Source organism: Gymnoscopelus braueri (assembly GCF_963280865.1).
Source record: "Gymnoscopelus braueri genome assembly, chromosome: 2".
Classification (NCBI taxonomy): domain Eukaryota; kingdom Metazoa; phylum Chordata; class Actinopteri; order Myctophiformes; family Myctophidae; genus Gymnoscopelus; species Gymnoscopelus braueri.
The window spans coordinates 38585421-38613241 of NC_137604.1; the positions used below are offsets into that span (position 1 = coordinate 38585421).

Here is a 27821-nt window from a genome sequence, read left to right on the forward strand (position 1 = left end):
TTAAAGCAGCATAACTTTCCTCTTCAACCCCATTGAACCTGGTTTCCTGCGCAAGGACCATCAGGTCAAAATTCATGTCAGATCCTGTGTCTAGGTGATACATTGACACGATCTAAATGTCTCAATAGAAGAGCAGGGAGACAAAATACAACCATCCCAATTATATAACTTATGTACTGTATTAACACAATCTACCATACAGATTTGACAAAATTACATTGTATTCATTAAACAAAGGTGACAGTGAGGCTTTAATACTATTCTCTCTTTGCTTTCATTGAACAAAATACCTATTTTTGTTAAAACTAAGAGTGCTTAATGATTAACCAATGCAATACATATATTCATATTAGAATACTGACATTTATTTATGAGTGATGCAGGCTAAACTACAGCAACATTTACCTCAGCAACTTACCACCATGCTGGTGAGAGCATAGATGGGTGAGAGGGGAAGTGAGGGATACATGTTTGGTTTGGTTTACACACCATAGACTGTAAAATATAGGCAGTGGTGGAAAGTAACTAAGTACATGTACTCAAGTACTGTACTGAAGTACAATTTTGAGGTGCTTTTACTTAACTGGAGTATTTCCAATTTTCTATACTTTAACTTCTACTCCACTACATCTCAGAGGCAAATATTGTACTTTTTACTCCACTACAATTATTTGAAAACTTTGATTACTAGTTACTTTGTGGATTTTGATTATTATTACAAAACATACATTAACCACTTCGGCCCGCTGTTTAAACTTTGGCTATTTGAAAATAACCGATTAATAACAAGCTTGCGATTCTAGGCGTTGTGAGCTTGTAGATCTGTTATTATCAAAAGATTTTTATACATTTTAGACACATGTATAATAACTTCTGCATAACGAGTACTTTCACTTTTGGTACTTTTAAGTATATTTTGATGCCAATACTTTTGTACTTTTACTAAAGTAAGTTTTGATTACCGGACTTTTACTTGTAACAGAGTCTTTCTACATTGCAGTATTGATACTTTTACTTAAGTAAAAAATGTGATACACGTGAAGGTCTCAAACAGTACCACAGTGAATTTCCGGACGGGTTTCTCGTGATAAAAGCTTTTCCTAGAAATGCTTTTATTTTGAAAATAAGCTTTGTCAACTGGAAACTGTAACAGTCCCAACCTGGAGTTAAGTTGACGAACCTATGTGGCGCTAGTAGTAGCTAGCTTCAGCTTGCCAGTTGCCTGCAACTTGATCATTCCTTTATTTATTGGACAAACGAAAGTCATGGCTTCCAACATGCATATTAAGGTAATAACTATCTAGCTGGCTTGAACTACATATGTTTGTATAATTAGATAGAGCAAAAAGAACAGCCTTATGTAGCCCAGATACAATACATTCCTACAGATGTATGTATGCACCATCAGGTCCACTGCTTGCAGCCAACTAGCTTCAGATTAGCATTAGCAGTCAACTTCTACTGAACTTTATTATTGTCACATCACTGAATTACAACATTTATAAAATGGCAAATGGGTGAAATGCTTTGTCGTACAACTACAAGCTCCCATCAGTTGCAATTTCCAAGAAAGGGGAGAGGGATGGAGATGGAAAGAAAAACAGGTCCGATTATGTAAAATATTCCTATATGAGTGAGTAAAATATATACAAATAATGTGCATCGTTAAAAGACACTATTGTGTCTACGTGTTTAGATTGTCTTGAATAGATAGAGGGCTAATCATCACATTGCGTCCTGCGCCTCTCTGCGGCACCACGTGTGTGTGCAAAGTCTACGACACCACCGGTGTTTCGCCCGATTCGGTTACCTCAGTGATAAGTGTTCCCCCTGCCTTGCGCCACCGTCCCGCGTACAATGATTTTAGTTATAGCCACTAGCCAGGACTGGTTATAGCTGGCGCGTCCGTCAAGTGATGATGATCGTGCACAGAGTAGTAATGAATTATGTGCCCTGTCCACTCCCGTGGTCTTTCTGCCATATCAAAGTCGTGTAATGTTTTCATCAAATTAGCGGAGAAAGGCGTCTTGCAGACCTGAAGTTGTGCTGCGTACGTCAGTCTTGTGGTAGCCATGGATCACACCACACGACGGTCGTCCGTCACGACCGTCATGGATGAACTTCAACATGGTGTTTGCACGTTCTCCATTTACAGTCCGTACATCTACGTAAACGTTCAGATTTCAAATATAAAGCGCTTACCCCATGGCCACGGATGTTGCAATTATTTACGGGCCGGCAGAAGTACCCGTATCTTCCGTATTTTTCAATAAAAAGCATTTTAATCCGATTGGTGGCCATTTTCTCAGTTGTAATGTAATGGGGTCGCGTAGTTGAAAGCATATCGATGGCCAAAATGCAAAACCTCCTAAGTGCAAATTTCATGATTTTCGGATTTCACTGTGGATGAGGACTATAGGCTATGCTGCACATGCTCAGTCTGTCTGCAAGATAGTCCCGCCCCTCATTTTGTCAGAAAAAGTCATTTGACTAAAACCTCCTATCTTGTTCAGTGCCAATTAGTGCTAAAATGTTGAAGCGCAAAACCTCTTATCTGCACCAGAACTAGTTGAGCAGCAGACAGAGCTGAAACTTGGGAATTCTATGTTATGTAGACCGTCTAAATGTCTTTCAGTTTGTAGTAATCAATTATTTTCAAAATAAAAAAGTGTCTTCCACCCTTACTAGTTAAGTATTTGTTAGTAACTGTCAAGTTAATTGCATTGCCTTGTTGATTGCTAATGATTAGTGTCAGGTGGTGAAACTTTTATCACACCAAGAGTGTGAGTTGATCAAAAATGTTAATGGTATTACTTGTTACAGTACTGTAGAATGTCTTGATCTCAAAATGAGCATAAAAAAAGCATTATTTAACAACACAATGTTTGTTTGTAAGCCTAACTATTTCTAGGTAAAAACCTATGTGCATCTATGTAGATAGGAGGTCATTTTTAGGTATAGATAGGAGGTTTTGGCATTGAACATTTTGAACTTGTGGTTAGAGGTTGTCATTGCTGCTTAGATGTGAACGTCCATGTCGTGATTTTTTAATAATTGCAGATCAAAATCACACGTGAACACCGTGGCAGCCAACAAACCTGTGAGAATATTGTGGTGTGTTGGTTGGAGGGTATAGGGTATGGGGGTGGGATGGGGTTTGGAGTTATGGGGTGTGGGAGGTGTGGGGTGGCGGTTGGGGGGTTATGGGGTGGGGGGTGCATGAGGGTTTGGGTGGGTGGAGTTTGGGGGTTGTGGTGTGCTGGTTGGGGGCATGGAGATCGGGGGTTCTGGGAGTGGGGGTAATGGGTTGGGTGGGATTTGGGGGTATGAGGGTATGGAGTGGGATGGGGTTTTGAGTTATGGGGGTTGAGAGGTGTGGGCTGGCAGTTGGGGGGTATGGGATTTGTGGGAGTGGGGGAGTATTGCAGGTGGTGGAGTTGGGGGTATAGGGTATGGGGGGGATATGTTGAGGGGGGCATAGGCCAGTTAGGCCGGATCATATAGGATTGGGTCTTTGCGATGCGATGCAAGAGTGTGGTCTAGCCAACACCAACTCGGGACTCCTGAAGTGGGATGGGGGTTTGAGTTATGGAGGCGGAGATGTGTGGGCTGGCAGTTGGGGGGATGGGGTTTGTGGGAGTGGGGGAGTATTGCAGGTGTTGGAGTTGGGGGTATAGGGTATGGTGGGGGTATGGTCTAGCCAACACCAACTCAGGACTCCTGAATCGCTGCCCTCCACACTCTCCTATCTAGCATCAGGGTGTTGATCAGGGTCTTGAGCTCTACAGTGTTGTTAGCTAAGCTGTTACGCCGAAGTTCATCTACGTAGGGTGGTGCACTTATTGTCTTTCCTGGCTTTGCCCTGGGTTGGCTCCCATAGTGTCAGTTTGCTTGCCACTAGTTATGGGTGCCTTACGCAGTGCCCTGCCTCATCCTTCTCTCTCTGACTTTGTCTGTGACCCATGGTAAGTTACCGTAGAGGACCACATTTCTGATGTGGTCCGTCCATGTGACTAGTGCCATTCGTAGCATTCTTGTGTAGACTCCATCCAAGGCCCTTTCCTGTTGTGCTGTGACGGTCCATGTCTCAGCCCCATACAGCAGTACTGACACTGTAGCTATACGAACAGCCGCCTCTTGAGGTCTTCTCCCATGTCTGATTTCCACACTCTCCTCATCCCATGCAAGGCATTCTAGTCAAGTACCCCCTGGACCTTCAGGTCCTATTCCATTGAAGCAGTCCAGGCCCAAGTTATTTGAAGTCCTGGACTGCCTCGAGTAGCTTGTCTCCATCATTTGAACCATCTTCTCAGGAACTCAGTAGGCCCAGAGAATGTTCATCAGTTTCCCCCGGTGGATGGTGCCAAAAGCCTTTTGGAAGTCATGAAGGTGATCACCACTGAAAGATTCCGCTCCCTTACTCCTTCCAGTATCCTCCTCAGCACCAGTACCTGCCCGCCTGCTGTTCGCTCCGGGCGGAAGCCGTTCTGCGAGTTTCTCAGTACAGGGTCTGAGATGGGTCTAAAACCTGCGACTTGTGAGCTCAGGCTAATGCCTTGGAGGTGTCTGTCTTGGTGAGGTCGCCTGACTTTGGTACTGGATTGATGATCATTTTGCGCCACAGCTTCGGCAGCTCGCTAGACGTGTGTGCTTGATAAAATCCAACACCACCTCGTCTATGGGCACATACATCACTCCATCCTCCCTGCAGCTCTTGCCTCACTTGATAGTAGCCTTGGCCCTCTGGTACTCATCCATGGTGAATGATCTGTCTTCCATGACCTTCCCATACCAGACGGGAACATCGGATCATCCTCTTCTTCGGTTGAAGGAGGATTTCCTAGGAGTGTTTTGAAGTGCTGGTACCATGTTTCAACTCGTTCCTGTGCGCTTTCTCTCCAGAAGTCTGAGAAGAGCTTCTGCCAGAAACGTCATTGATGAGCTTCCAGTTCTTGCCATGCTTCTGGTTAACATGCACCTCTTTAATGTCCCTGATCTTTTGGGTCAGCTCCTGTTGTTCCAGTTGCATACACGTGGTATAGCTCCTCCTTCTTCCGCTTATATTCCTCCCTCAGACCCTCTCCCTTTTGGTCAGCGACAAAGTCCCTGTGTGCTGCTCTCATCTCCTCCCTGGCTTTGGTGATTCTAGGGTCAAGGCATCCGTCTTTCCTCCTTGCTTATAGGCTCTTTAAGACATTCAATGATCTTACATACTATTCCACTGTCCACACTGGACACAAGGTTGGTGATCCAGTTGTATGAGTTAGGGGAGTTGGAGGGCATGAGGGTTTAGGTGGGTGGGGTTTGGGGCATGTGGTGTGCTGGTTGGGGGGAATGGGGGTTGTGGGAGTGGGGAGGTATTTCAGGTGGTGGAGTTGGGGGGTAGAGAGTATAGGGGGGATTATGTCGAGGGGTGCCTGGGCCAGTTGTTTTGTAGTCCACCTAATTGTATTCCTGTTGTCCTTTTTGTAAATTTTATTTGTAAGCACTTTTAGTTTAGGTTCTTGCTGGGGACTGTTCTTAGCACATTGTTTGTGAGCATTGCCCTGCAAACTTTTTTTTTTTGTTGAATAAAATAAAAAAGCATTCAATGCAACTCAGTGGTGTGTTCTACCGTGTTACGCTGTATACGCTGTATACAGTGCAGATTTTTTTGGGAAAAACGTATACAGTCTACCATTTAATCCATTGAAAACGCGCTAGCGTATACCCACGACCACGCGCATCTCGTGCAGGGAATGATTATCGTATACCTTCGGGAAAAAAACTAGACCACACCACTGATGCAACTGTTTGCAGCTGTAAATGTATGTATTTACAGCCAGTATTATTTGTCATTATTTAGTTATGCAATCACTTAACATTGAAGTGTAAAAGCTCCTATCTGCAGAATTATCCAGGAAAAGTGGGGAAAAACCTCCTATCTGCATTTGCTATATGAAATAAGTGTAATTAACATATAATAATGTAATATAGTCCAGACATCCAGAAACGGTGTATTATGTGATGGGTTTCATAAAAAAATAGCATTGTGCAAAAAAAATACAACATTTTGTAGTTTTCTTTTTCATTTTCCCAACAATGAAAATTTTTCAGATAGGAGGTTTTGCGTTTTGGCCATCGATATGGAGAAAATAACCACCAATCGGATTAAAATGTTTTTATTGAACAATTAGCTGAACAATTAGCTGAACAAATTAGCTGTAGTACAACCCTCGTAGACGTATTTATGATTCTGACGTCTTCAATCTTGAAGACGTCAGAATCATAAATACATCTACGAGGGTTGTATACTACAGCTAATGTGAAATATGAACGTTCATGCAGATGTACGGTCAGTAAATGGAGAACGTGCAAACACCAGGTTAAAGTTCATCCAGGACTGTCATGTTTCAGGGCTAGTCTTGTGGGAGCTGGGAATGGGAAACGGAAATGCATCTGGAAAAACAAGTGTTCTATGAGTCTATTTGATGCTACTGCATGACATGTTTGTCATGGTCGTGAATAGACATTTAGAGTAAAATACAAAATAAATAAAGAACGTGGTTCTACAGTGAGTATTTAATATTTTGAATGAAAAACAATATAGATATAGATGGATGACAAATTAAGGAAAAACCTGAGTGGTGAAACATAGTGAATGCATCTTATCTGACTTCTTCCATAATTCCATAACAACCTATCATGCTCTGTGGCATCATGGCATGCATGTATACAAATGCTTAGCCATGATTCACATGACCGGGCTAACAAATGCTCAGCACAGCAGGGCCAGTTGACCTCGATTTTGTCTCAAGATGGCAAGACTAAGGGGGAAAGATCTAGTAGTGATGATGAAAAGTGGTTCATTTCTGGTGCATGGATGGCAGGAGCTGAAGTCACAAAGAGTGCTCAACTGGCTAGTGTTTCAATGGGAACATTGACTAAAGTGACATCTGCACACAATCGATGACTGATACTCATGCCATTTGTGCTATATTTAAGGAAAAATAGTCTAATAGAAGTTTTACTTCTTGTCAATGCAGGGCATGATCAGACTGTTAGTCAGAAGAACTACATTATAGTAAGGGATAAACAGGTTGCAGTGCATTGATTGATTGATGTTGTTTATTTAGTAAGACATGAGAATAGTACATAACAGTACATGGAAGTACAAATTCACAATACAAGGTCTACTAAACTGGAACTCTCATTAAGCACGCAGCTTGTTTAAGATGAGAACCCCATGCACACAAATCATGATGACATATAAGAGGCAGACAGATATACGCACTACTATACAGAATGTCATACAATCAGCTTTCAGGTTACTGGTATGAAGAGAGAGAAAAATATATATATACAAAAGAGGAAAATGAAGGAGGGGGGGGGTAGGGGGGGTAGGGGGGGTAGGTTAAGACTTAGACAGGGGCCATTTTCGAATTGCAGCCTCCTGAAGGTGTATCTTTAGGGCAGTTTTGAAAGTGAGTAGGGTTTTACACTCCTTTACTCCTTTTGGTAGGGCATTCCACATTTTTGATGAATAGCATGAGAACGAGTTCATTCCCTTAGTTGAGCCAAATCTGGGTTGAACATAATTTGTGGAGCTGCCTCTGGTGTTATGATCATGGACTTCATTAACATTTTGGAAGTATTTTGACGAATACAGGGGGATCCCAATGTTGTGGTGCATCTTGAAGACCAGGCCCATAGCAAGTTGCTGTACTTTGTCCTCAACCCTAAGCCATCTAATCCTAGCAAAATGAGCAGGGGTTAGATGGGTTTTGTGATTGAGGCCAAGAAGTAGCCTTACAAGTTTGTTTTGGGATGTTTGGAGCCTTGTTTTTAAGGCCTTGGAGGTGCTGTGATACCATGAAGTGCATGCATAATCATAATGACCTTGAATGAGGGCCCCTGCAAGAATCTTCAGAGTATTCTTACTGACTAGAGTCACTAGACGATCAATCCTCCACAAATAGCGTGTTGTTTGGTTGACATTTTTGATCAATTTTTCGGCGTTTTTGTTACCAGAGAGGTTTGCCTCCAAGATGGAGCCCAGGTAGGTAATTTCATCCTTTCTTTTGATGACATCATCACCCACTTTGATCGTGAAACTCTCTGCCTTGCTAAGGTTAGGACTGGACCCAAAGAGGATGGATTCAGTTTTACCCAGGTGTAATGAGAGTTTGTTGTCAGAGAGCCAGATGCAGATCTTGTTGAGTTCGGAGCTGAGAGTTTTCTCAACCTGCAGCCTGTGCATAAACCCCTCAACACAAAGACAGATGCACATTTGCGAGTTCAGTGGTGCAAAAATCATAGGCAGAAAACAGTACAGCTGTGCTGGCCTGTAAGTACATTGGATATGGATACATTGTATCCCACACAGACGTACAGGGGCGAATACATAATATTCGGCCGTCCGGCCTAGTGAAAATATCAAAGATGAAACTTGTCTGTAACGTCATGATTGCTGCTGATGGTTTGGTAAAAAAAATCATGGCAGAGGAGACACGTGGGAGTTTATCTGGGTACAAAGGAAGCAACACACGAGCGGAAAACATATAGACTTTCGATAGTTCACAGAATGGCTGCATAATGGCAAGGCCGGCTGTGTTGTCAGAAAACTCCCTCTCCACATCAATGGGAAATCCAAGCAGGCCTACTATTTTGTTCGCTGGGCTAGTTCCTAGTTATTCAATTTGGTTCAAATGCATAGTGGCACTAGGGGGAACACAAATCACTGGGGGGACGAAATTATTTAGAACACCAGTGTCCGAGCAGAGTGAAAAGCTGAGTAGTTTGGAAATCACACCAGCTAAAACTTAAAAGCATATTCTGAAGTTACCGGTACTCCAACATGTTTAATTTCCAGTGGCACCTGTCCTGGGCTTGTAATCTAATTTCTAATGAGCAATCAAACTAATGCTACAGCCAGGCTTTTCAGTTACTCAAATAATTCAATGTCTTTGTTATTATGGTTATTCCTGACAGGGTTATTATGTATTTTGTAAACAGGACAAACACTTTATACTTTTCCCCCAAATTATTTCTATAGAGCTGTTAATCTGATATTTCTTCTGATAAAGGAGTTTGATCAAGTGTTTGACACCTTTTAATATTTTCTCCCCACCACATTGTTTTCTGTAGATTGGAATAATTGGAGGATCCGGCCTTGATGATCCCGATATCTTGGAGGGAAGAACTGAGAAATATGTTGACACGCCATATGGAAAGGTCCGTTTTATATTGTGAATTCGTTGAGTTAGAGTTGTATTAGTATTATTTTTTATAAAGCAGTTTTTTATAAATCGTTAGAATACGGTAAATGGTCACTTGTAATCCTTGGCCCTATGACATCACAGTATTAGACTGAACCCCAATGTGGATTAATCAAGGCATCCTGTCAACCATTCATCTTCAAGGGCCCCTGTAAAGTTGTGGCCCTTGCAGCTCAACCTTTATTCTAGTGTGTATCAGAAAAGTTTAATCTAACTCGTTCTTTTGTGTATAATGCTGTTTTCTGTTCTTTTCCAACAGCCATCGGATGCTTTGATCGTTGGGAAAATTAAAAACGTTGAATGTGTGCTCCTTGCAAGGTGAGAAAGCACCTCTTACTTTATTGTTATGGCTTTGTTTATGTTATCTGTTAGCACCATCTAGTGACCATGCTTGGCACCAGCCAAAATGAAAGACCTGTTTATCAGTTTATGGACCAGCTATCTCAGGTCCATTTTCAAACTCTCACACATAGTTAAATCGACTCTCCGGATTCTACTCTGCATAATTTGTTGCCCTTGCTTCAGGCACGGGAGACAGCACACCATAATGCCGTCAAACGTCAACTACCAGGCCAACATCTGGGCGCTGTGGGAGGAAGGCTGCACCCATCTTCTGGTCACCACAGCCTGTGGTTCCCTCAGAGAAGAGATCCAACCTGGAGACATCGTCATGATAGACCAGTTCATTGACAGGTGGGTGGACTACCAGACACTTACCATTCTCCCATCAGAATCAGATCCCCCTCCCTGTATTTTGATCCTCAGCCCATTCGAGTTTACACTTGTCTTACTACCAAAAACAAGACGGGATCTAATAACGGCATGGCTTCCCTGTGCAATCTGTAGCTATGTATAGCAACTTCCTTGTGCATAGGTTGTGAACGACATTTCTGATCAGAGTACTTGGAAGCCAGTCTGGAGCTGTGCGTAACTCTTTAGGATGGGCAAGACTGACTGGCGTCGTCTAGGGACGTGTCGGAGGCATTTATCGATAAGTTTATCTATTATTTTTTGCAATTAACTATACCTCCAACATGTTCAGAATTTGCGTCTAAGCCATGATAATATAGAAACAAAAGAGACTTTATTTAAAGTAAGCATACCTTTACTTCACAATTCCTAGTCATGTCTGTTCATAGATAATAATCATTTGTTGTTTACTGTGTTGCTGAAACATCAATGAGAGTGGACAGGCATCGTCCTTGAGTGCATAGGGCTACACATGTTTCGTATAAACCCCCCAATGCTTTAGTTAATGATGAGTTGATCTGTCTGAACTATCAATCTGGACAAAGATACTGTTTAAAACATTAAATGCTAGGGGGAGAAGGAGGTGCTCTTTCCTTCCTACCGACTGTCTTGTGCTGTCATCGGAGTCACTGGGGTGATGTCTGGGTCATGATGGGTCGTCATATCGAAACCGAAGTATTACCATATTACAGTATTACAGTCAGCGTTTTATCAACCACTTTTTTTCTCCATTATTTGTCATAGGTAATACTGGATATGTAAAGGCTGATTTATATGCGTCAGTGTCGCTCACCGAAATTAGCAGGTCAAGCAGCGCATGATTGAACATCATGGACATGGAAGTGTGACATACAAACTTTATGCTAGATATTTTGCACTGCACTGTTTTTTCATCTAGTTTGTCGTAATCATCCCACATCACACTCTCATGTGAAGTTGGCAGCACGCAACATGAGGAAATGAAACTTGTGTAGCACGCACACGACCAGATGTGCACTCGCACAACACAGTCTCCCACACACACTGTTCCCTCTCCCATTTGGAAAACAATAGCTACTGTAAGTTTTTTTTTTTTTTTACATTTTGAATTGTCTGCACGAGTTGACTCTGTTCTAGAGGGCTGACCCCTTCGGTGCCACGCTGTAAAAACACAACTGTTTATTCAACTGTTGTTAGTCCACCTCCAAATATGGGAGATATGCCATGTCTGGGGGTGGGCTAACTCCCAGACATGGTGGTTATTGGTTTGCAGTCCATCTGTCCTTCATTCTGTCCAAAATGTTTGGATGAGCATATCTCCTATTCCATCATGGCCTATGATGACCAATTGGTGTCAGGATAAATCTAGGTAAGGTGGTGTGTCATGTACCAAATGTAGCTCACTGTGACACTTTGGGGGAGACAATGGATTGCCCTGCAATACTTTACTCCGTTATACTCTTTATTGTTGGTTGCTTGTAACTAGGTAATAAGATTAAGCTTATTCTAGTGTTCCACTTGTAAGTTGCTCTAGGTAAGAGCGTCAGTTAAAATCTTAAAATGAAAGTCCTCTTTAACGTAAGGTCAGCTGCCTATATTATGAGCGGTAGGTGCCGAATGAAGGGGGTTATGTTTTTGGAAAGGGTTTCCCCAAATGCCCTTGACTGGGACGGCAGCAGGTTTCGTCTCTGAAACCTTTTGTTCCCATTGAAAAGTTACTTGCTGACAGTTCGGGGAGAACTGGTACTCCATCGGTAGTGTAGATACACTAGGAATAACTGGTGCTGCCATTGGTAGTGTATTGTACATCAAGGAGAACTGATACTGCCATTGGTAGTGTCGATACATCAAGGAGAACTGGTACTCCCAGTGGTAGCCTAGATATGTTGCATGAACACACATTTGCATGCTCTTCCTGCGCTCTATCTCAGTCTGTGACTTTTTCGTTGTAAGGTATACACACTCGGAGATGTGAGAGAGAGTAATATCAGCCATTGGATGTACTCCAAACCTTTTTCAGACTGGATTCACTGCTCAAACTCATGTGCTCTTAAATTGCTTGTTCTTTGTCTTTTGTTCTCAAGTTGGACATAACAGATGAGAGTACAATGACAATATGTTAGCTACATTGCTCATATTGTTCTCTATATAATGCCTCATCACCCTGGTCATGAGATGCATACTCATTCTGTTCAGCTGGAAAGGAATGCAACCATTTTCAATACAGGCACTACTTTAACAAGTCCCTGTGTTGAATGCCTAATCACAGTTTATGCTTAACTATGTAACTTTTCCATGTGTTTACCATAGCCCATAGCAAGCCTCTTACCTATAGCTTGTACTCATGGGATTTACATTGTGTGCATTATGGTCATTGCTTCCAGTTTGTGAATGTTCGCATCATACTGCCCAAGGCAGAGCCACTGGCTTAACGGATATAATATTGTTAACTTAAGTATTATATGACTACTCCCATAAAGTATACATCATTCCAAACTTTAAAGAGCTACTCTGTGAGCAGAAACTTGTTGTAAACTGGCATAGTCTGTGTTGCGCACAATTGTTTTTATATCTATTCATTTTAGTGGGGAAAAAAGCAACACATACACATAAAACAATTCTCATTTTTTAAAAGGTGGTGGGTCATTTTGTGGAAGGAGAAATGCCCTCAAAATCGAAACCATTCTGTTTTGTTTTGTTTTTTAAGATGGAAGGTTTGTGTTAGAAGAAATGTCAAAGTGTGTGAATGATAATGTTTATATTCTGTTCTGTTCTACTACACTCAATGTTGAGGAAAACGCAGTGACCATCAACCTAGGATTGTACAGGGCAGTCAATGAATCTCTGAAATAATTTAGTGTGCTTCCAGTTCCCACACATCTCACTGACGGGGGTAATGTTACAGTATACCTACAGTAGAAAGCCCAGAAAGCTTAGCGATGGCAGGTGAAGTCACTCACAGTCACAGTAAGCTATTTGTCAAAGCCTTAACCAGTTGACTGTCCAGCATGAAGTTTCAACTATTTGTCACAGGTGATAAAAGTATTGATCCTTGAGGGAAATTTTTCATCTCAACAAAAAACAAATTCCTAAAACCTAAAAATTCGAGTTGATAGTGTGTGCCATACACTTTGATGCAGTATCAACAAGAATCCAGTAATTATCCACATTTGTGTAACAAATTACGATCAAGAATATGTACAAAGAGCATATGATGACATGTGATGCATCTCCCTCAACCATGCAGTGGGAAGGGAAGTTAAAAAGTGCCTCATCCATTTGATATGTTTCCGAGCAGTGGACTAGGTTTCCTAGTTTGCCTTGGGCACTGTAGCCATATAGAAGTATTGTCACCGTGACGTTCTCACTACTAGTAGCGTAAGTAAAATGGTTGTGCACTGAAATGTCACTACTGAGATATTTCATTCCTTAAGTTCTCCCCTTACTCTTCACTCATTGTATCAGTTTCTGTGGTTCGTGTGAATTCACAGCCCTCAGTTCACGCATGTTTCTGTTTACATTCAGGTTTCAGTTGCAGCTGGCTGTTATCTTGAGCAATTCCACATAACAGCAGTATTTGTGGCCCCAGTGTTTGCAGCAGTATATTTAGTACTCCAATATAATGAATATGTTTAAAGAAAAATATGAACTAAATCAAGAGAGTTATTAAATATAATCTTTACATCAAATCTGTTAATATTGTATGGAAATATAATTCACCCAAGTAATTACCTCTGAATGTTCCTTTGTCTTTAACTTGGATCACACTTTATGTTCGTATAGCTTTTACAACTCAGACTATATCAGGCAGTGCCATCTTACCTTCGTTTGTTGTTGTTATAACATGACTGCAGAGAGTTACTACTGTATGTGGGGACTGTGAACATCTATTCACCGTGAAAGATTCAGGGAGTTGTTGTTTTTTGTTTTTTCTGCCTTTATTGATAGTATACAGTAGACTGACAGAAAATGAGGACCGAGACATGGGGAGTGACTCGCAGCAAAGGTCGTTGGGTTCGGGATTTGAGCATGGATTTCTACACAGAGAGCAATTCTTTGAATTCTTTCAACATAAAATGCAGCATTCAAGTTCAGGAGAGTTTGGAAAAGGCAATTCTCTTGAATGCTGCCTTCGGTTATGGCATGGAAAGGGGCATTTGCATTTCTTTCACCCTAGTAAATGCTGAAGTCTGGAGAGGGCACTTTTTTACAGATGGGCAAGGGCTCAAGCCCCGTCTATTCTGTATGTGTGAATGTGCCTGGCCAGCATATATGTAAACAGTGGCAGGGAGTATATGAAGGGAATGAACAAAATGCTGATATAGCCCTTTAATCAGACTTCTTTGAATTCAAATATAAATGGTCCTCTTAAAAGTAAATAAACAACTTCATAACATTGAGGGTTTAACATTTTCTTTCTATTTGGAATGACTTATTATACTAATATTGATTTTTGTACATGTCTACCACTTTGGAATCATGTCAACCAGAATGATTTCAACGTGGCAGTTTGGAACTTGAATTGAAGTAACCCTAACTGCCCAATTCATTATTGTGCCAAAACGGCCAGATCACAAGTTGTCTCAAGACACTTGACATATAGAGCAGAGACCCGACATTGTCCCACCCTGGGCAAGCATTTCTGTGACAGTGGCAATGAAAAACTCCCCCTTAACTGTAAGAAAGTTCAGGTAGACCCTAAAGTGTGCGGCGGCCATGGGGGGAAAGTCAAGAGTGAGGAGAGAGACAGAGAGGAGAGACAAAGGAAGAGATACAAGTAATAGCTACAATAGCAGCAACAACACTAATACTATCATAGCAATAACAACTGTACTGTATGTTTAATTATTTTATTTTATAAAAATGTTTTACAAATACAATTTTTTGGTCAGTTTCCCAATCTTCTGTCTGTGATGCAACATGTGTAATACTATAATTACTGAGTGAGCTACACAATACAGATCTCCTTCTGAATTCCTAGTAATTACAACATACGACACCAGTGTATTCCACTTGGTGGCTGATTGCATTGTTTTCGTAGGTGAGCACTAAATTGCTCCTTGGTGTTTAACACAGTGCCAGGAAATTGAGAATGTGTGTATGTTGCAGTTGCGTGGAGAAGCCAATGCAGCGCTAGAATATTCTCTCACTGACCTTTGTCTACTTCGAGTGAATTAAGCCTACATGTGACATTCAAGTAACATGAACTTAAGTGCAAATTGTGCACTCTCAGTTAGCTGATAGAACAGATTCCACCAAATAATTGAGATTGTACAATGAGATGTGCTGTTTCTGGCTAAAATAGGGTGACTTATCCCGGTGTAGTGAATAGTCATACAGCTGCATGACCCTAATCCTGTCGGTATGTATTTCTGTCAGTATGTGTTGCTGACTCGCTGCACCAATGTCAACAAGATAAATACAGCTTTTTGTACTGCCTTTGGCAACTGAATTTCTATGGTCTGTTTATACCTGGTAAAGATCATGATTTTATTTATTTTCAGATACAGATGTATCCCTTAGTGTATCCCTTAGTACATGGCCCATTCTAGAATTGCGGGTACATTTTAAGTATTTGCTGATATTAAACCTGTATGATTTAAGATATTTATTATGAAAATCTATTTACAAACTGAAACATTTATCAATTATTTTATGTAAAATGTACCCCCAATTCTAGAACGAGTTGTTGCTGTAGTTCAAACTTGCTGTACTAATGTAATTTCTTAGGCTATTGTTTCACTAACTGCTGCCTGCCAATATTCTCATCAGCATACAAACTCACATGTGTACCAATACATTGATGCATGTCCACATGCCCATGGTCACAAACACTTTTTCCTCAGTCTCCTTTTCAAAGTAGTACAGGTTTATATACTGTGTATATATATATATTTTTTTTTATGGGGATTTGAGTTTTATGACAAGGCCTACTAGTTGGCCAGTTTGTATCTAGACTGACTGACTGATTTCAGTGTTTCACCCAGGTCCCCACCATTTATAAATGACACAGCTGCTCTGTATTGTCATCACGCTGATGAAGGCTTAATGCTGAAATGCATTGGTCTGCTTCCCGTGCCATGTTTACTTAATAAAAAAGTTCAGAAGGACTTTTTTTTTAGTGCTGGCATTACTTCTTTCTTTACATGGAATCCTGTTCAGCAGTGCACCCGGGAAAAAGTATATTGGACTGAGTTGTGCCTGTTTTTGTTTCTCCTTTGATCACACACACTTTTAACAAACCCACACACTGTAAGACACAGGCAACCTCTTTGTTGATGGACACAAATCCTGATTGTCAACAATATGATTGAGACAAACTATTACTCAGTGGTTCTCAACTGGTCTCTTACAGGGACCCAGACAATGGAAGTCAGGACCCACATTATTTTTTCACGTCCCAGTATTCCTTCATTTAGTCGATCTTCCCGAACATTGCTCGGCCCACTGGTTGAGAAACCTTTGGATAGTAGCATTTAAACCATTGGTTCTCAAAGTGGGGTCCGGGGACCCCCAATGGTCCTTAAGAGGGTTCCTGGGGGTCCCCTGCAAAATGTGTTAATACATTTTCACCCCATTATCCATATTTTATACGTTGGCTATTCAAAAATAGCAGATGCAAGCTCACAGCGTGTCACTTCGTGCCACGCTGCGAGCGTGTACATCTGCTATTTTTGCACATTTTCGAAAATCTTGAAAGTGTTTTTCAAATATATATAATTTAGGCGTCCTTGGCATGAAAAAGTTTGAGAACCACTGATTTACACCACCATAACTATACAGTATCAGTCAAATACAAGTCCAGACAGCAGCTCGTGATCAGGAAATGAGGACATGGCTTGTTTGAACTTGTTGGGACATGTCTCGCTGCCATGTGATCACATATTCCTGAAGGCATTACTTTTTCAATGCCACATCGATGATGTCATCGCCACTTTGTTTGTTTTCTGCTGCTCCACCTAAGCAGACCATTTGATTTTTTATAATAGCACCTGCTTACAGTAGTTCTGTTTGGTGCTATTGTGTTGAAATGGTTTAAAAAAAGTTTTTGTGTGTTGTAATCACATTACATAACTGGCTGCCATACACAAAACATTTGCTGTGCTTAGGTGTATTGCTTCATATGGTGATTTGCATTGAATGTTACAATGCTAACTATAGTAGGTTTCTTTATCTTGGCCTGACAGGAATGTTTTAGACATTTTGATAATGAACGCTTTTGGAAGCAATTTTTGGCAGCAGAATGTAATGACAATGTTAACTCCTTGCCAGGGACACAAGATAACACAGCCTCTAATAGTGAAAACAAGTATTGTAGTCAGCCCCTAGTTGGTCACATGCATGCACTCTCGTGATGGCTTCCCTCCAGCGCCACTAGTGTTAAGAGAGGCGGTGAGGTATGTTTTTGCCCTGTGCTTGGCACAGAGCCTGGTGGAACTCCACCGACACAGCGGAGTGTCCGTCTCCATGGAGATGGAATAACCACAGACTCCAGGATGCCATTGTTCTCTGTGTTTGCTCCCCCAGTCCTGGTGGAAGAGGGTACCTGGCCTCACCAACATGCCACCAGCATCACGTGAAAGTTCTTGTCCCCGACCTCCAGGACATGGAACATGCCATCATAGGGAGACCTCAGCGAGCCGCGGTGAGCATCGTGGCGGATGAAAATGTACTCTGTCGACTATAGAGACTAGACTACACATGAGACTAAGCGAGGACGTGGTGAGCAGTGGGAACTTGTGAATTATGGACCTTCCTATTTATCGGATTGCCTGTTGAAGTATTTCCGAGGCCGCCCCCTCAGGTCACTCAGTGCTGGATTGCTGACGGTGCCACCGACAAATAGCAAGAGACATGGTGATGCTGCCTTTGGTAGCTATGTGCTGAGGATTTGGAACATACTCCCCCTGCATATTAGGAGCCTTCCTCAGTTGACGGCTTTTAGAGGCAGCTAAAAACGCATTTCTATGACCTTGCCTTTTAAAGGTTCTCACTTTTGGAGCATATCCGTGGTCATAATATGGACATACCTAACAGTAGATGCCAAACATTTTTTGTGTATTTTTATATAAAAATCCCTAAAAGGCCAATCTTTATTACTTGCTGTAAACGAAAAAGTGCTGCGTGATGACGTCATAGATAGACCTGTATGAATAAAAATGAATCTTGATTTCATTCACCTGTGTGATTCCCATAGCTGCATTACTCATTTAAACTTAATCAGCACACAAAAATATGTATCTGAAAACGTTTTAGGTTAGAAATAAGCAACGTAGTAACAAACATGCAGCACATTGGCCGTCCTTAGGGAGCTTCTCCTTTCAACTGATTTTACCCTTTTTAATTTCACTGTTTTAATTTCACTCTCGACTAGATTTTAACTTACCGGTATTGCTTTGTTTGAACTGTGTATTTAATTTTAGTCTCCAATTTCAATGTAAAGCACTTTGAATTACATTTATGTCTGAAACGTGCTCTACAAATAAAGATTATTATTCAATGTTTCATGCAAAGCTTTCATGGTCTTATGGATTTGAAATGGTATCCATGTCATGTTTCAGCGAGAGTGATCCAATGTTTCATATACTCAATGCACCCTACAAGTCCTACAAACAAATCAAACAATCTGTTCTCATCTTATCGTTAGGTATGAGTGCATTTTGGACCTTTATGCAATACATCTTTACAAGATGACAATTTTTGAGATCTTAAGATGTTTTTTTTTTATCCTGCAGTCTGAGTTGAGTTAAGGTGATGTGGTATTTTCAGTTATGGTTATTACTGCTTAGTCACATCTTCTAGACTTGTTTTCTCCCAAAATGATTGCAACAGCAGTGCACTGACAATGCCGAAAACATACTTAACACCTTACAAAACAATGTATACTGTAGTGTAGAAATCATCTGCTCTTCGTGTACTGTCAGACTTGTTCTGCTACTGAGTGAAGGTATTTGCTTATTTAAATACACTGTTCAGTTTGCTATTCATACTCAGGTCCCATGTGTTCGATCAATATCCAAAACAGTCTTGAAGGTTAACGGCTGCATTGGTGTTAATTGATTTCTGCTTGTGAAATGTTCTGTATCAATCATACCACTGTTAATTTGACTTGCAATAATCTCCAGATATTAGTGGCCAGACATGGAGTTATGGATCCAGTAGGCCTATACTTGGTTACATCTAAAATGCATATTTTCATACCAAAATACTCTTATCTAATCCAATTAACAGTATTAGTCGGAGCATTTCTGTCAGTTCAGTTACTGGAATAGACAATATACATGAAATATGCAGGCCACATTGCACAATTGCCTTTTCTGTCTATATCCAACATCCTCATCATGCTATTCAGGTCAGAACATAGCTATCTATGGAAGTTTTTAGGTCCAAACGTTAAATAATGAATACCACAATCAAATAAACAACAATGAATTAAATATTTATTATAACATTTGTTATCAACTTTGAAAGACTGAAATAATTGACCATCATTGAGGTTTCTTTTTTGTTTTTACAAAAACAGCAAATACAAATGAAAGCGGTTTGAGACTGACAGTCAGTGTATTTTAATGGCACTGAAAAAGACAGTTGAAAGCAATTATAACATCAAAGTCGCAGAGCATTATAATATATGGTTAGTAAGTAAATAAATAAACAAATAAATAAATAAAGTATAATAATAATAAATAATATAAATCCCTGGAAGATAACTATTTTGCACAACTTTTGCCGTGTTGCCACTGTAATTTATAGTTTGATGACGTGATGAAGCCTCAATTCGTAAGATTTAGACACAAATAATTACAATAACATAACACGATGGCTGTTGAACAACACATCTTCGTAAAATCCAATTTATTTCACAGATCCGAGTGTGGAATTTGGCAAGTTCCAACTAACTAGTTGTTGCGCGGCTGCCTCTTATGAGCTTGCCTTCCCAAAAATGGCACCCGCAGATACAGATGCCCCAGAGTCGGAGGAGGCGTCTACCTTTTTATGTCTATGGTTTTAGCCACAACATTTTCCCTCTCCTCCACCAGGACGACCAAGAGAAGTCAGACACTGCATGATGGACGAACCAGAAGTCCTCCAGGCGTGTGTCACATCCCCATGGCAGAGCCCTTCTGCAATAGGACCAGAGATGTGAGTGGACCACCTCATCAAAGCCCCTTCCTTAATCTCAAACCAGTGGTATCCCAACCCTGGCCCTTTTAAAAGAAAATACTACTCAATTTGTTTTGAAATGACTTGGAAATGTGTTAAATGCTACACTTAAATGAAAAACAACTAAAATTGACTTAAATGCTTTTTATTGTTGGAACATAACTCTTTCACTATGCAAATGAACTCCACCCAACTGTGTCTCTATATCATAGCTTTTTAAATCACACTCACTTGAATTTGTAATCTTCAGTTATCAGTTATTTTAGTCATGCTATTTTATCACTATGCTTCTAAATTGAGCACAGCTGAAGTGAATCCCCTCCTCTCCATCTGAGTTTAGGTCTTAGTGGAGGTGGCACGGGGCCTGGGAGTTAAGTGCCACACACGGGGCACTGTACTGACCATCGAGGGCCCCCGGTTCTCCTCGCGCGCAGAGAGTCTGATGTTCCGGCAGTGGGGCGCTGATGTCATCAACATGACTACCGTACCAGAGGTGGTTCTGGCCAAGGAGGCGGGGCTCTGCTACGCCAGCATCGCCATGGCAACAGACTATGACTGCTGGAAGGAACACGAGGAAGCGGTGAGCGAATGAGAGCATCGTCAATCATTTGTTACACACTCGTACAGGAACAAGCAGTGAAATTATGGTGTGGTATGTTCCGCAAGAGTGTGCTAACAGCAGCGATACAATATACAAGATGATAATGGAGAAAACACTGGATTGTAAAGAAATAATAAAATAAATAAGATAAGACAAAAATAAGGTTACAAAGTACAGTTAAGACACACTCTAAACCTGTATAAAAACCTCAACAACGAGGAATATGCAGAATTGGGTGGGCAAGTATAATAGAATACATGTTAAGGGTACGGTACATCCATATATACATCAAGTAAACTTATGTACTGTATATTAGTGCAAGTAACTGTGAGAAAATCAAGCATGGTTATTTACGTTGTTCTTGTTGTTTTGTCCTTGTGTGTGAAAGTGACTTGTAATGAGTTCCAATAGCAGCATTTCTTCTTTTCATTATTGTGATTTACTTTATTTTGCTACGTCCAGATTGGGGGGAGGGGGCTTACTCGTATTAATGTCTGTTGTTGGGAGGTTTGTCTTGAACTGCATTCTACACACAATAATATCAGACTGGTAACCACTGAATTCTATTGAGAAGAGTTCATGAAAATCTGCCATAAATCTTCCCAATGCGTTTTCTTGGAGTTTGCACACAAATGCTCAGGAAAAACTCCACCAGCCCATTTCAAATACGTAACCAGAAGTGAACAGACACATGTTATACTTAGTTGAAACAAGCAGTAAATGGCAATTTAAAGCTGAGAACCTGGCCCTTCAAATCATCTTTAATGTTTTTTAAAGTCACTTCAAAGTGTATGCCCATGCATGGTCATACAAAAGCATATGGAAACCAGTGAAAACATGCTTGCCAATGGTAAGAACTCGAGACAATTTGTTTTCACAATTTGGTATTCCCAAACTGAAAAGCAGCAAATAATCAACCCACCTGAAGCAAAAAGGTGAATGTGCCCTCGGCCTGAACAGTCATTAAGTTTAATGAGGCTGAACAATCTTTCTCAGAGCAATGACCAATTTGGTATTGCCACACAACGGAGATAATAATGGTATTTTATAAAACTGAAAGAACACTTTGTTTAAAAAATTGTACCTCACACTTGCTCCTTACTGTCAAAATGAGCCCTCGGTGAACCTTTCTACACAAGCTCTTATCTGTATACTGTAGGCAGACGCAGTCCAAACGGTTTAGACATTCTTTTATTTATTTTTAGAATTTTTAGTAACATGATAAACACATCAGAGTTTAAACAACAACAACAAAAAATAAAGTATAAACAACTATAAAATATAAAACAAGAAAAGACAATGACAAATAATTTGGTATGAATTCAAATAAAATATACAACATAAAAACAACAACAAACAGTTATACAGATACAAACAAAAAACAGAACAACAACACACTCTTGCTCTCATACTCTCCCTGCACAGATCTTTTGTAAAAAATCGTAAGAAAAATAAAAACACTCCAGTTCCGTTTTTTTATTTTTTTATTTATGTTTTATAAGTTAACCATTATGTAGTAGGGGTCGTTAAGACATTCTTTTACCTTAAAATGATTTGTCTGTGTCAGTCTGACAGTCTGGGAGCGCTCTCAGTGTCCGGCCCAACCCACACACCGCCCACATCAACGGCAATCCCGACTTCCTAGTTCCCGCAGCTGACCTCTTCTACCTCCTGTAGCAGGAGGCTCGCCACATCCTTCCGCCCACCACCAACACATAATCCCTCCCCCCGCCTCTCCCCCCCAACCGGTCCTACTATCTCCGGCCCTCCATCTCCTCTCTCACCATCCCAGACACTTGCCCCCCTCCATTTTCTCCTCCTCTCCGTCCACCACTTTCCCCTCACTCCCCCCCACCAGTACATATTATGTCCTGCCCTCCCTCCCTCTGTCCCCTATCCCCTCCCATCTCTCTCTCTCTCTCTCACACACACACACACACACACATACACACACACACACACATATACACACACCCTCAGTCATCTCTCTTGCCAGCCTCCGGTGTGAACCGCTGCCAGAGGAGATTGAGTCAGACTTGAGTCATCAGCTTCACACTCTCCTTCCGTCTATGCTCCAAGGGATAACCACAACATCATTATGAAACCAGGTTCTTCAGAAACTGGGATCGGAAAAGGAATTTGACTTGTTGACATTTTCCTCTAATGGAGGCAGGGGTATTTTACAGTTTCACAATGACTTTATTGTCATTATTAGACATTAGTGCACTGAAACGGTGCATTTCACTGTGAATTTAATTTAATTTAATTTAGAATCATCTAATAGTCTAGTGCAGTGATTCTCAACCTGTGGGCCAGAAGGATTTTGCAATTGGGCCCCAAATAATTGACAAAACACTAAGAATGTATTGATATAGTATAAAAGAAATAATGTAAAATAAATGTCTTGCCATTTCTTCTTTAAAGTGAGTTTTCATTGTGATACAACATAAAGTAATACGTATACTACATTAGTTCCTTTGGTCCAAGATGGAACACAATCGATGTATTGATCATTAAAAACATTAAACATGCTCTGAAAATACCACTTAAAAAAATACCACTTAAGTGGTCAGATGGGTGGGCCACGATTTATTAATTACATTAAAAAGCACAATTTTATAATTAAAAACTAATATTTGTCATGTGAAATATCCTGGCTGAAACACAAGGGCTCCTCCTTCCCTGTTTCTCAAATTGACTGACCGTTCTGTGATTTTGCTAAATCCCTGGTGTAAAACCACTGATTTCTACAATTCACTGTAACACATCTTCATTTTCAATTCCTAACACTCTTCCATCCTTTTTTTCCATCCCGGTCTTTGTAGGTCTGCGTTGACAATGTGATGAAGACAATGAAGGAGAATGCTAACAAAGCTAGTAGCATCCTGCTCACCGCTATCCCTCAGATCTGCCAGATGGACTGGACTCACACCATTAAAGCCCTGAAAGTAAGTGTGTGTGTGTGTGTGTGTGTGTGTGTGTGTGTGTGTGTGTGTGTGTGTGTGTGTGTGTGTGTGTGTGTGTGTGTGTGTGTGTGTGTGTGTGTGTGTGTGTGTGTGTGTGTGTGTGTGTGTGTGTGTGTGTGTGTGTGTGTGTGTGTGTGTGTGTGTGTGTGTGTGAAAATCCGCCGCAAACCGCTTGGCGTCAAAACCTTTGTGCACGCTGCTAGTAGGCCAGGGGTGTCCAAACCTTTTTCAAAAGGGGCCATATTGAAAATACCCTATGGCATAACACCATACAAATGCATCTTATTACAATTTATTTATTTATTTAACTATAGTGCAATATAATATAGTGTCTGTGTGTGTTTCACACATGCATACATACATATATGTGTGTGTGTGTGTGTGTGTATATATATATATATATATATATATATATATATATATATATATATATATATATACATTTAAAAAAAGACTATTTACCACCTTTTTTCACATGCATGAACTGCATTGCTATTATATTTATACTCCAATTCGGTCATTTGTCTTTTGTTCCAATGGCAGTGTACCCAAATGTAACCACCATGTGTTAAAAGGACAAAAATGGAATTACAATAAAATAAATACAATTTAACATCTTGAGAATGAGGACCCCCTTGAAGAATCTTACTTTATCTCTTGGATACCTTGAGGGTGAAGGGCTCCCAACATACACAAACAAGCATGTTTATGGAAGGCACATGGGGGTTAAGATCCCTTCCTCTGTTGTAAAGTTGTTTACTAAACCTTTTTGTCTGCTTTTGAGTCCAACAGCCCAAGCGTAAGGCAATTTACACATGCATGCGGCCTTATGTAGTATCGTAACTGACAAGTCGACTATTCTAAGCATCTGCCTTTTGCGTTTTGTATTGCAGTCACAAGCTCAGTCTTCAGTAATGCTTCCAAAACACTGAGTGAAGCAGAAACACATTAACAGTAGAGAACGTTTCACCTCCCAGAACCATCACTGTCAACATCACTATCACCAACCTGAAACAATGGATTCTACATCTCTCTACATGGGGGTTTGTCGTCTATCACAATCAAGTGCCTGATTTAACACGGAATGCATGTTTATTATTGTCTCCAAGAACTTAGCTGGAACTTTTACTGTGTCTTTTTCCTCCTTGTGCGAAGACATAATGGGACAACATTTTTGACCTTACCAGTGACCTTGCAGCAACAACCACGCAAGGCCTGATATATTTGGGTCAGCAGCATCTTTTCCAAGATAACCAACATTTTGACAAATCAACTTTAGTCTTGAGGTCTTCTTGAGATTATACAATATAAGATTATACAATAGAAGTTATTTTTCCTGAATTTATATTTTTTGTGGTGTAAAAATCTGTATTTTTTATCCCTCATTGCACGAGACGTGGCGAAAGATAACGCGGTTAAAGAACAAATGATTTAACTGCTCTCAGCGCTACAGCGAATGCTTCAGTGCTCTTAAGTGGCATGTGATGTCTTAAAACTTAGATCGATCTGCATGATTTACATAATGCATTTTGAAACCAGTAAGCCGAGCTCGACCAAGATTGAGGGCATTCCCGCTATTGCTGCTGATGTGTTAAACTTTTCCTCCATTTTAACTTCTGAATATGTGCTTCTTGACATTTGTTTTGATATACATTTCTGAAATACTGTATATCAAAACAGACTATTAGACTATTGGGCTCTTTTGGTGTGCAACGTTTCACTACATGTATGGCAGAATTGTTTTATTTTTTTGAATAGATTGACCAAAGTGCTTGCACGAATGCAAAATGAGAATAGGTGGCTTTAATACTATAATTGTAAAATGTTTTCCATTCTGTAAATTGGTGGTTACAAATGGTAATTTAATAATAATAAAGGAGATGTTACTGAATACCTCCTTTTGGTACACAGGCCTGCAGTGGCAAATAGCAGTAATCTTTGTGTTTTTCAATGTCAAATGTCATGACTAGGTCTTAGATTTTATATTAACACGTTATATCTATAGATACTGCTATACAATATACTATCTTTATACTGCAATATGCTATACCAATTTTACTTTTGTCAGGCCATGCACTAAACTTTGATGTATTATTTTCTCAGTTTGATTAGTCACGGTTATTGGTCACAGTTATTGCTAGTGTGTCACTATATTTCTAGTCGTCTTTTAATTTGAGAACTTAAAACATACATGAAATATCGCCAGACTACATAACCATATGTCCATTTCTTTTTGCTTGTCCACACAAATTGTGTCAAAGTAAATAAAAACTGCAATTTATTTAACCTTTTTTCTGTCCTTTTCTAATGCTTGTTATAGCCAATAAATATCTGATGTCCAACAAAGGGTTTCTTATCTATGGCTACATTTGATAAATTACTAGTTCACACACATATTAAGCACATCCATTGTGGTGCAGGTGCAGGTCAAAATAAGTTAAAAAGTTAGTCTTCTCGGCAACTTGCTGTGCAAAACACGTACAATGTTACGCCCACAAGTCAGGAAGAACTTGTGGTTGAAAATTATTTCAGTTTCGCTAAGTAAATGTGATCTTTATCAAGAATCTGTTCTGTGGACTTTTCCTTTATTTTACATTTGATAAGTTGCAAGCTGTAGCGTGGCAGAAAATGACTTGAGCTTAAACACTTTGCAATCTGAGTCTCTTCAAGTGCACATGGTAACTTATTTTTAAGGTCTTTATGCATTATTAGCTGCCATTGATATAGGCACAATAGAGAGAGGAGGTGTCATGAACCAGATTCCAACCCATGATGTCCTACCCGGTTGTTTGCTGGTTCCATGGTCAGGCTGATTTTCTGGAGCTGAGAAAAGAGTAAGTATAGTTGGGCCCTGGACTCAACTCTTCCCAGAGTATATTCACAGCTGAAGACATTTTGAAAATAAAATAAAATTGATCATTAACTACATTTGGTCCAGAACTGGCACCCTGATTATTTTAGCAGTTTGACAGTTGAATACTATTATTATCCGACCAGCTCTTTAACATTTATTTAAGCTTCATAATCATATATTTTCTAAACTGTAAATGTGTTTGCAGTAGTTGTCCAGATACACCACTAAGTGGAGCTGCTGGGCGGGGTCATGAAAAGGTAGTACTCTGGCACTATAGACATATAAACTGTTATTTATTCAACTGATTAGTATTAAGCATTAACACATTTATCGACGCTATAATCAAATGATTGTTTTAAGGGTCTGTTGTGGATATTAGGTCATGCTGTGGAGTTATAAATTATACCAATAGAAGAATGTGGCTATACAGTAAAATCCAGTTAATTTTAATTTATTGACCCTTACATGTTTCCTTTTATTATGTTTTTTCCAGTCCTATGCCAAATGGCAAATTTTTCCTCAAAAATAAAAAATTGCATCCATTGCAGTCAAAGTGGTTAAACATTTTTCTTTTAATTATATGTGCACCCTATAGCATCACTATGTTGTTTTCCACAGTCCTATATGCCATTTAGCCTAAAGTAATTTAAACTGTCGTTTAGGTTGCAGTAGCCTATTTACCTTTTTAACCTCTGTAACCATTAGGCTATAATGTAAGCATACTAAGTCGCATCGTAAAATGTTGCGCTTTATAGGCCTATACATAATTTGGTGGAAATTAATTTGCGATGTTTCGTGTTGCGGTTGGTGGGATGAATTCATCCCAGTTGATTTAACAAGGCCATTTTGTTGGTATCAGGAGGTTGGTTCCGCACAACTCTCAACTTTTCCCCAGATGACTACACTGAAACGTGTTTTGCAAGTGGCGCATTAATGTGCCAGAGTGCGTGGTGTGATGTGAAATAGCAGCTTATTGATAAGTGTCCAAACATTTCGCACCCATGTTCCAGAGTTATTTGTGGGTTTTATCAATTGTCTGCCACTGGTTGATAAGGAAGACCAGCTAACATTGAACATTGGGCGTTTCTCGTCTATATAGCATATAGGCTATCTTATACTTAGGCTATGTCTAATGCATAGAACTCGTGTTATTAAGTGTATTATAGTGTTAACTATTTCGATTGTCTGTTCCTATAATATCCTACCTGTCACTACAAAAAGAGTAGGCTATTCAGCTGCAGAAATAGGCC

At 40.2% G+C, this 27821-nt stretch overlaps 1 protein-coding gene across 1 annotated transcript in view; it reads left to right on the forward strand.

The window, feature by feature from the left end:
- LOC308095555 (uncharacterized protein) overlaps positions 1 to 26007 on the forward strand; it is a 31632-nt gene extending 5625 nt beyond the window's left edge. The window contains exons 3-10 of the mRNA XM_080442610.1: positions 1176 to 1289; positions 9127 to 9213; positions 9517 to 9575; positions 9783 to 9950; positions 20027 to 20129; positions 20491 to 20730; positions 23577 to 23699; positions 24611 to 26007. Of these exons, the coding sequence (XP_080298736.1) occupies positions 1176 to 1289; positions 9127 to 9213; positions 9517 to 9575; positions 9783 to 9950; positions 20027 to 20129; positions 20491 to 20730; positions 23577 to 23699; positions 24611 to 24649 (933 nt within the window). The 3' untranslated portion in view covers positions 24650 to 26007. The remainder of the gene's footprint in view (positions 1 to 1175; positions 1290 to 9126; positions 9214 to 9516; positions 9576 to 9782; positions 9951 to 20026; positions 20130 to 20490; positions 20731 to 23576; positions 23700 to 24610) is intronic.
- The last annotated feature ends 1814 nt before the right edge of the window (positions 26008 to 27821 follow it).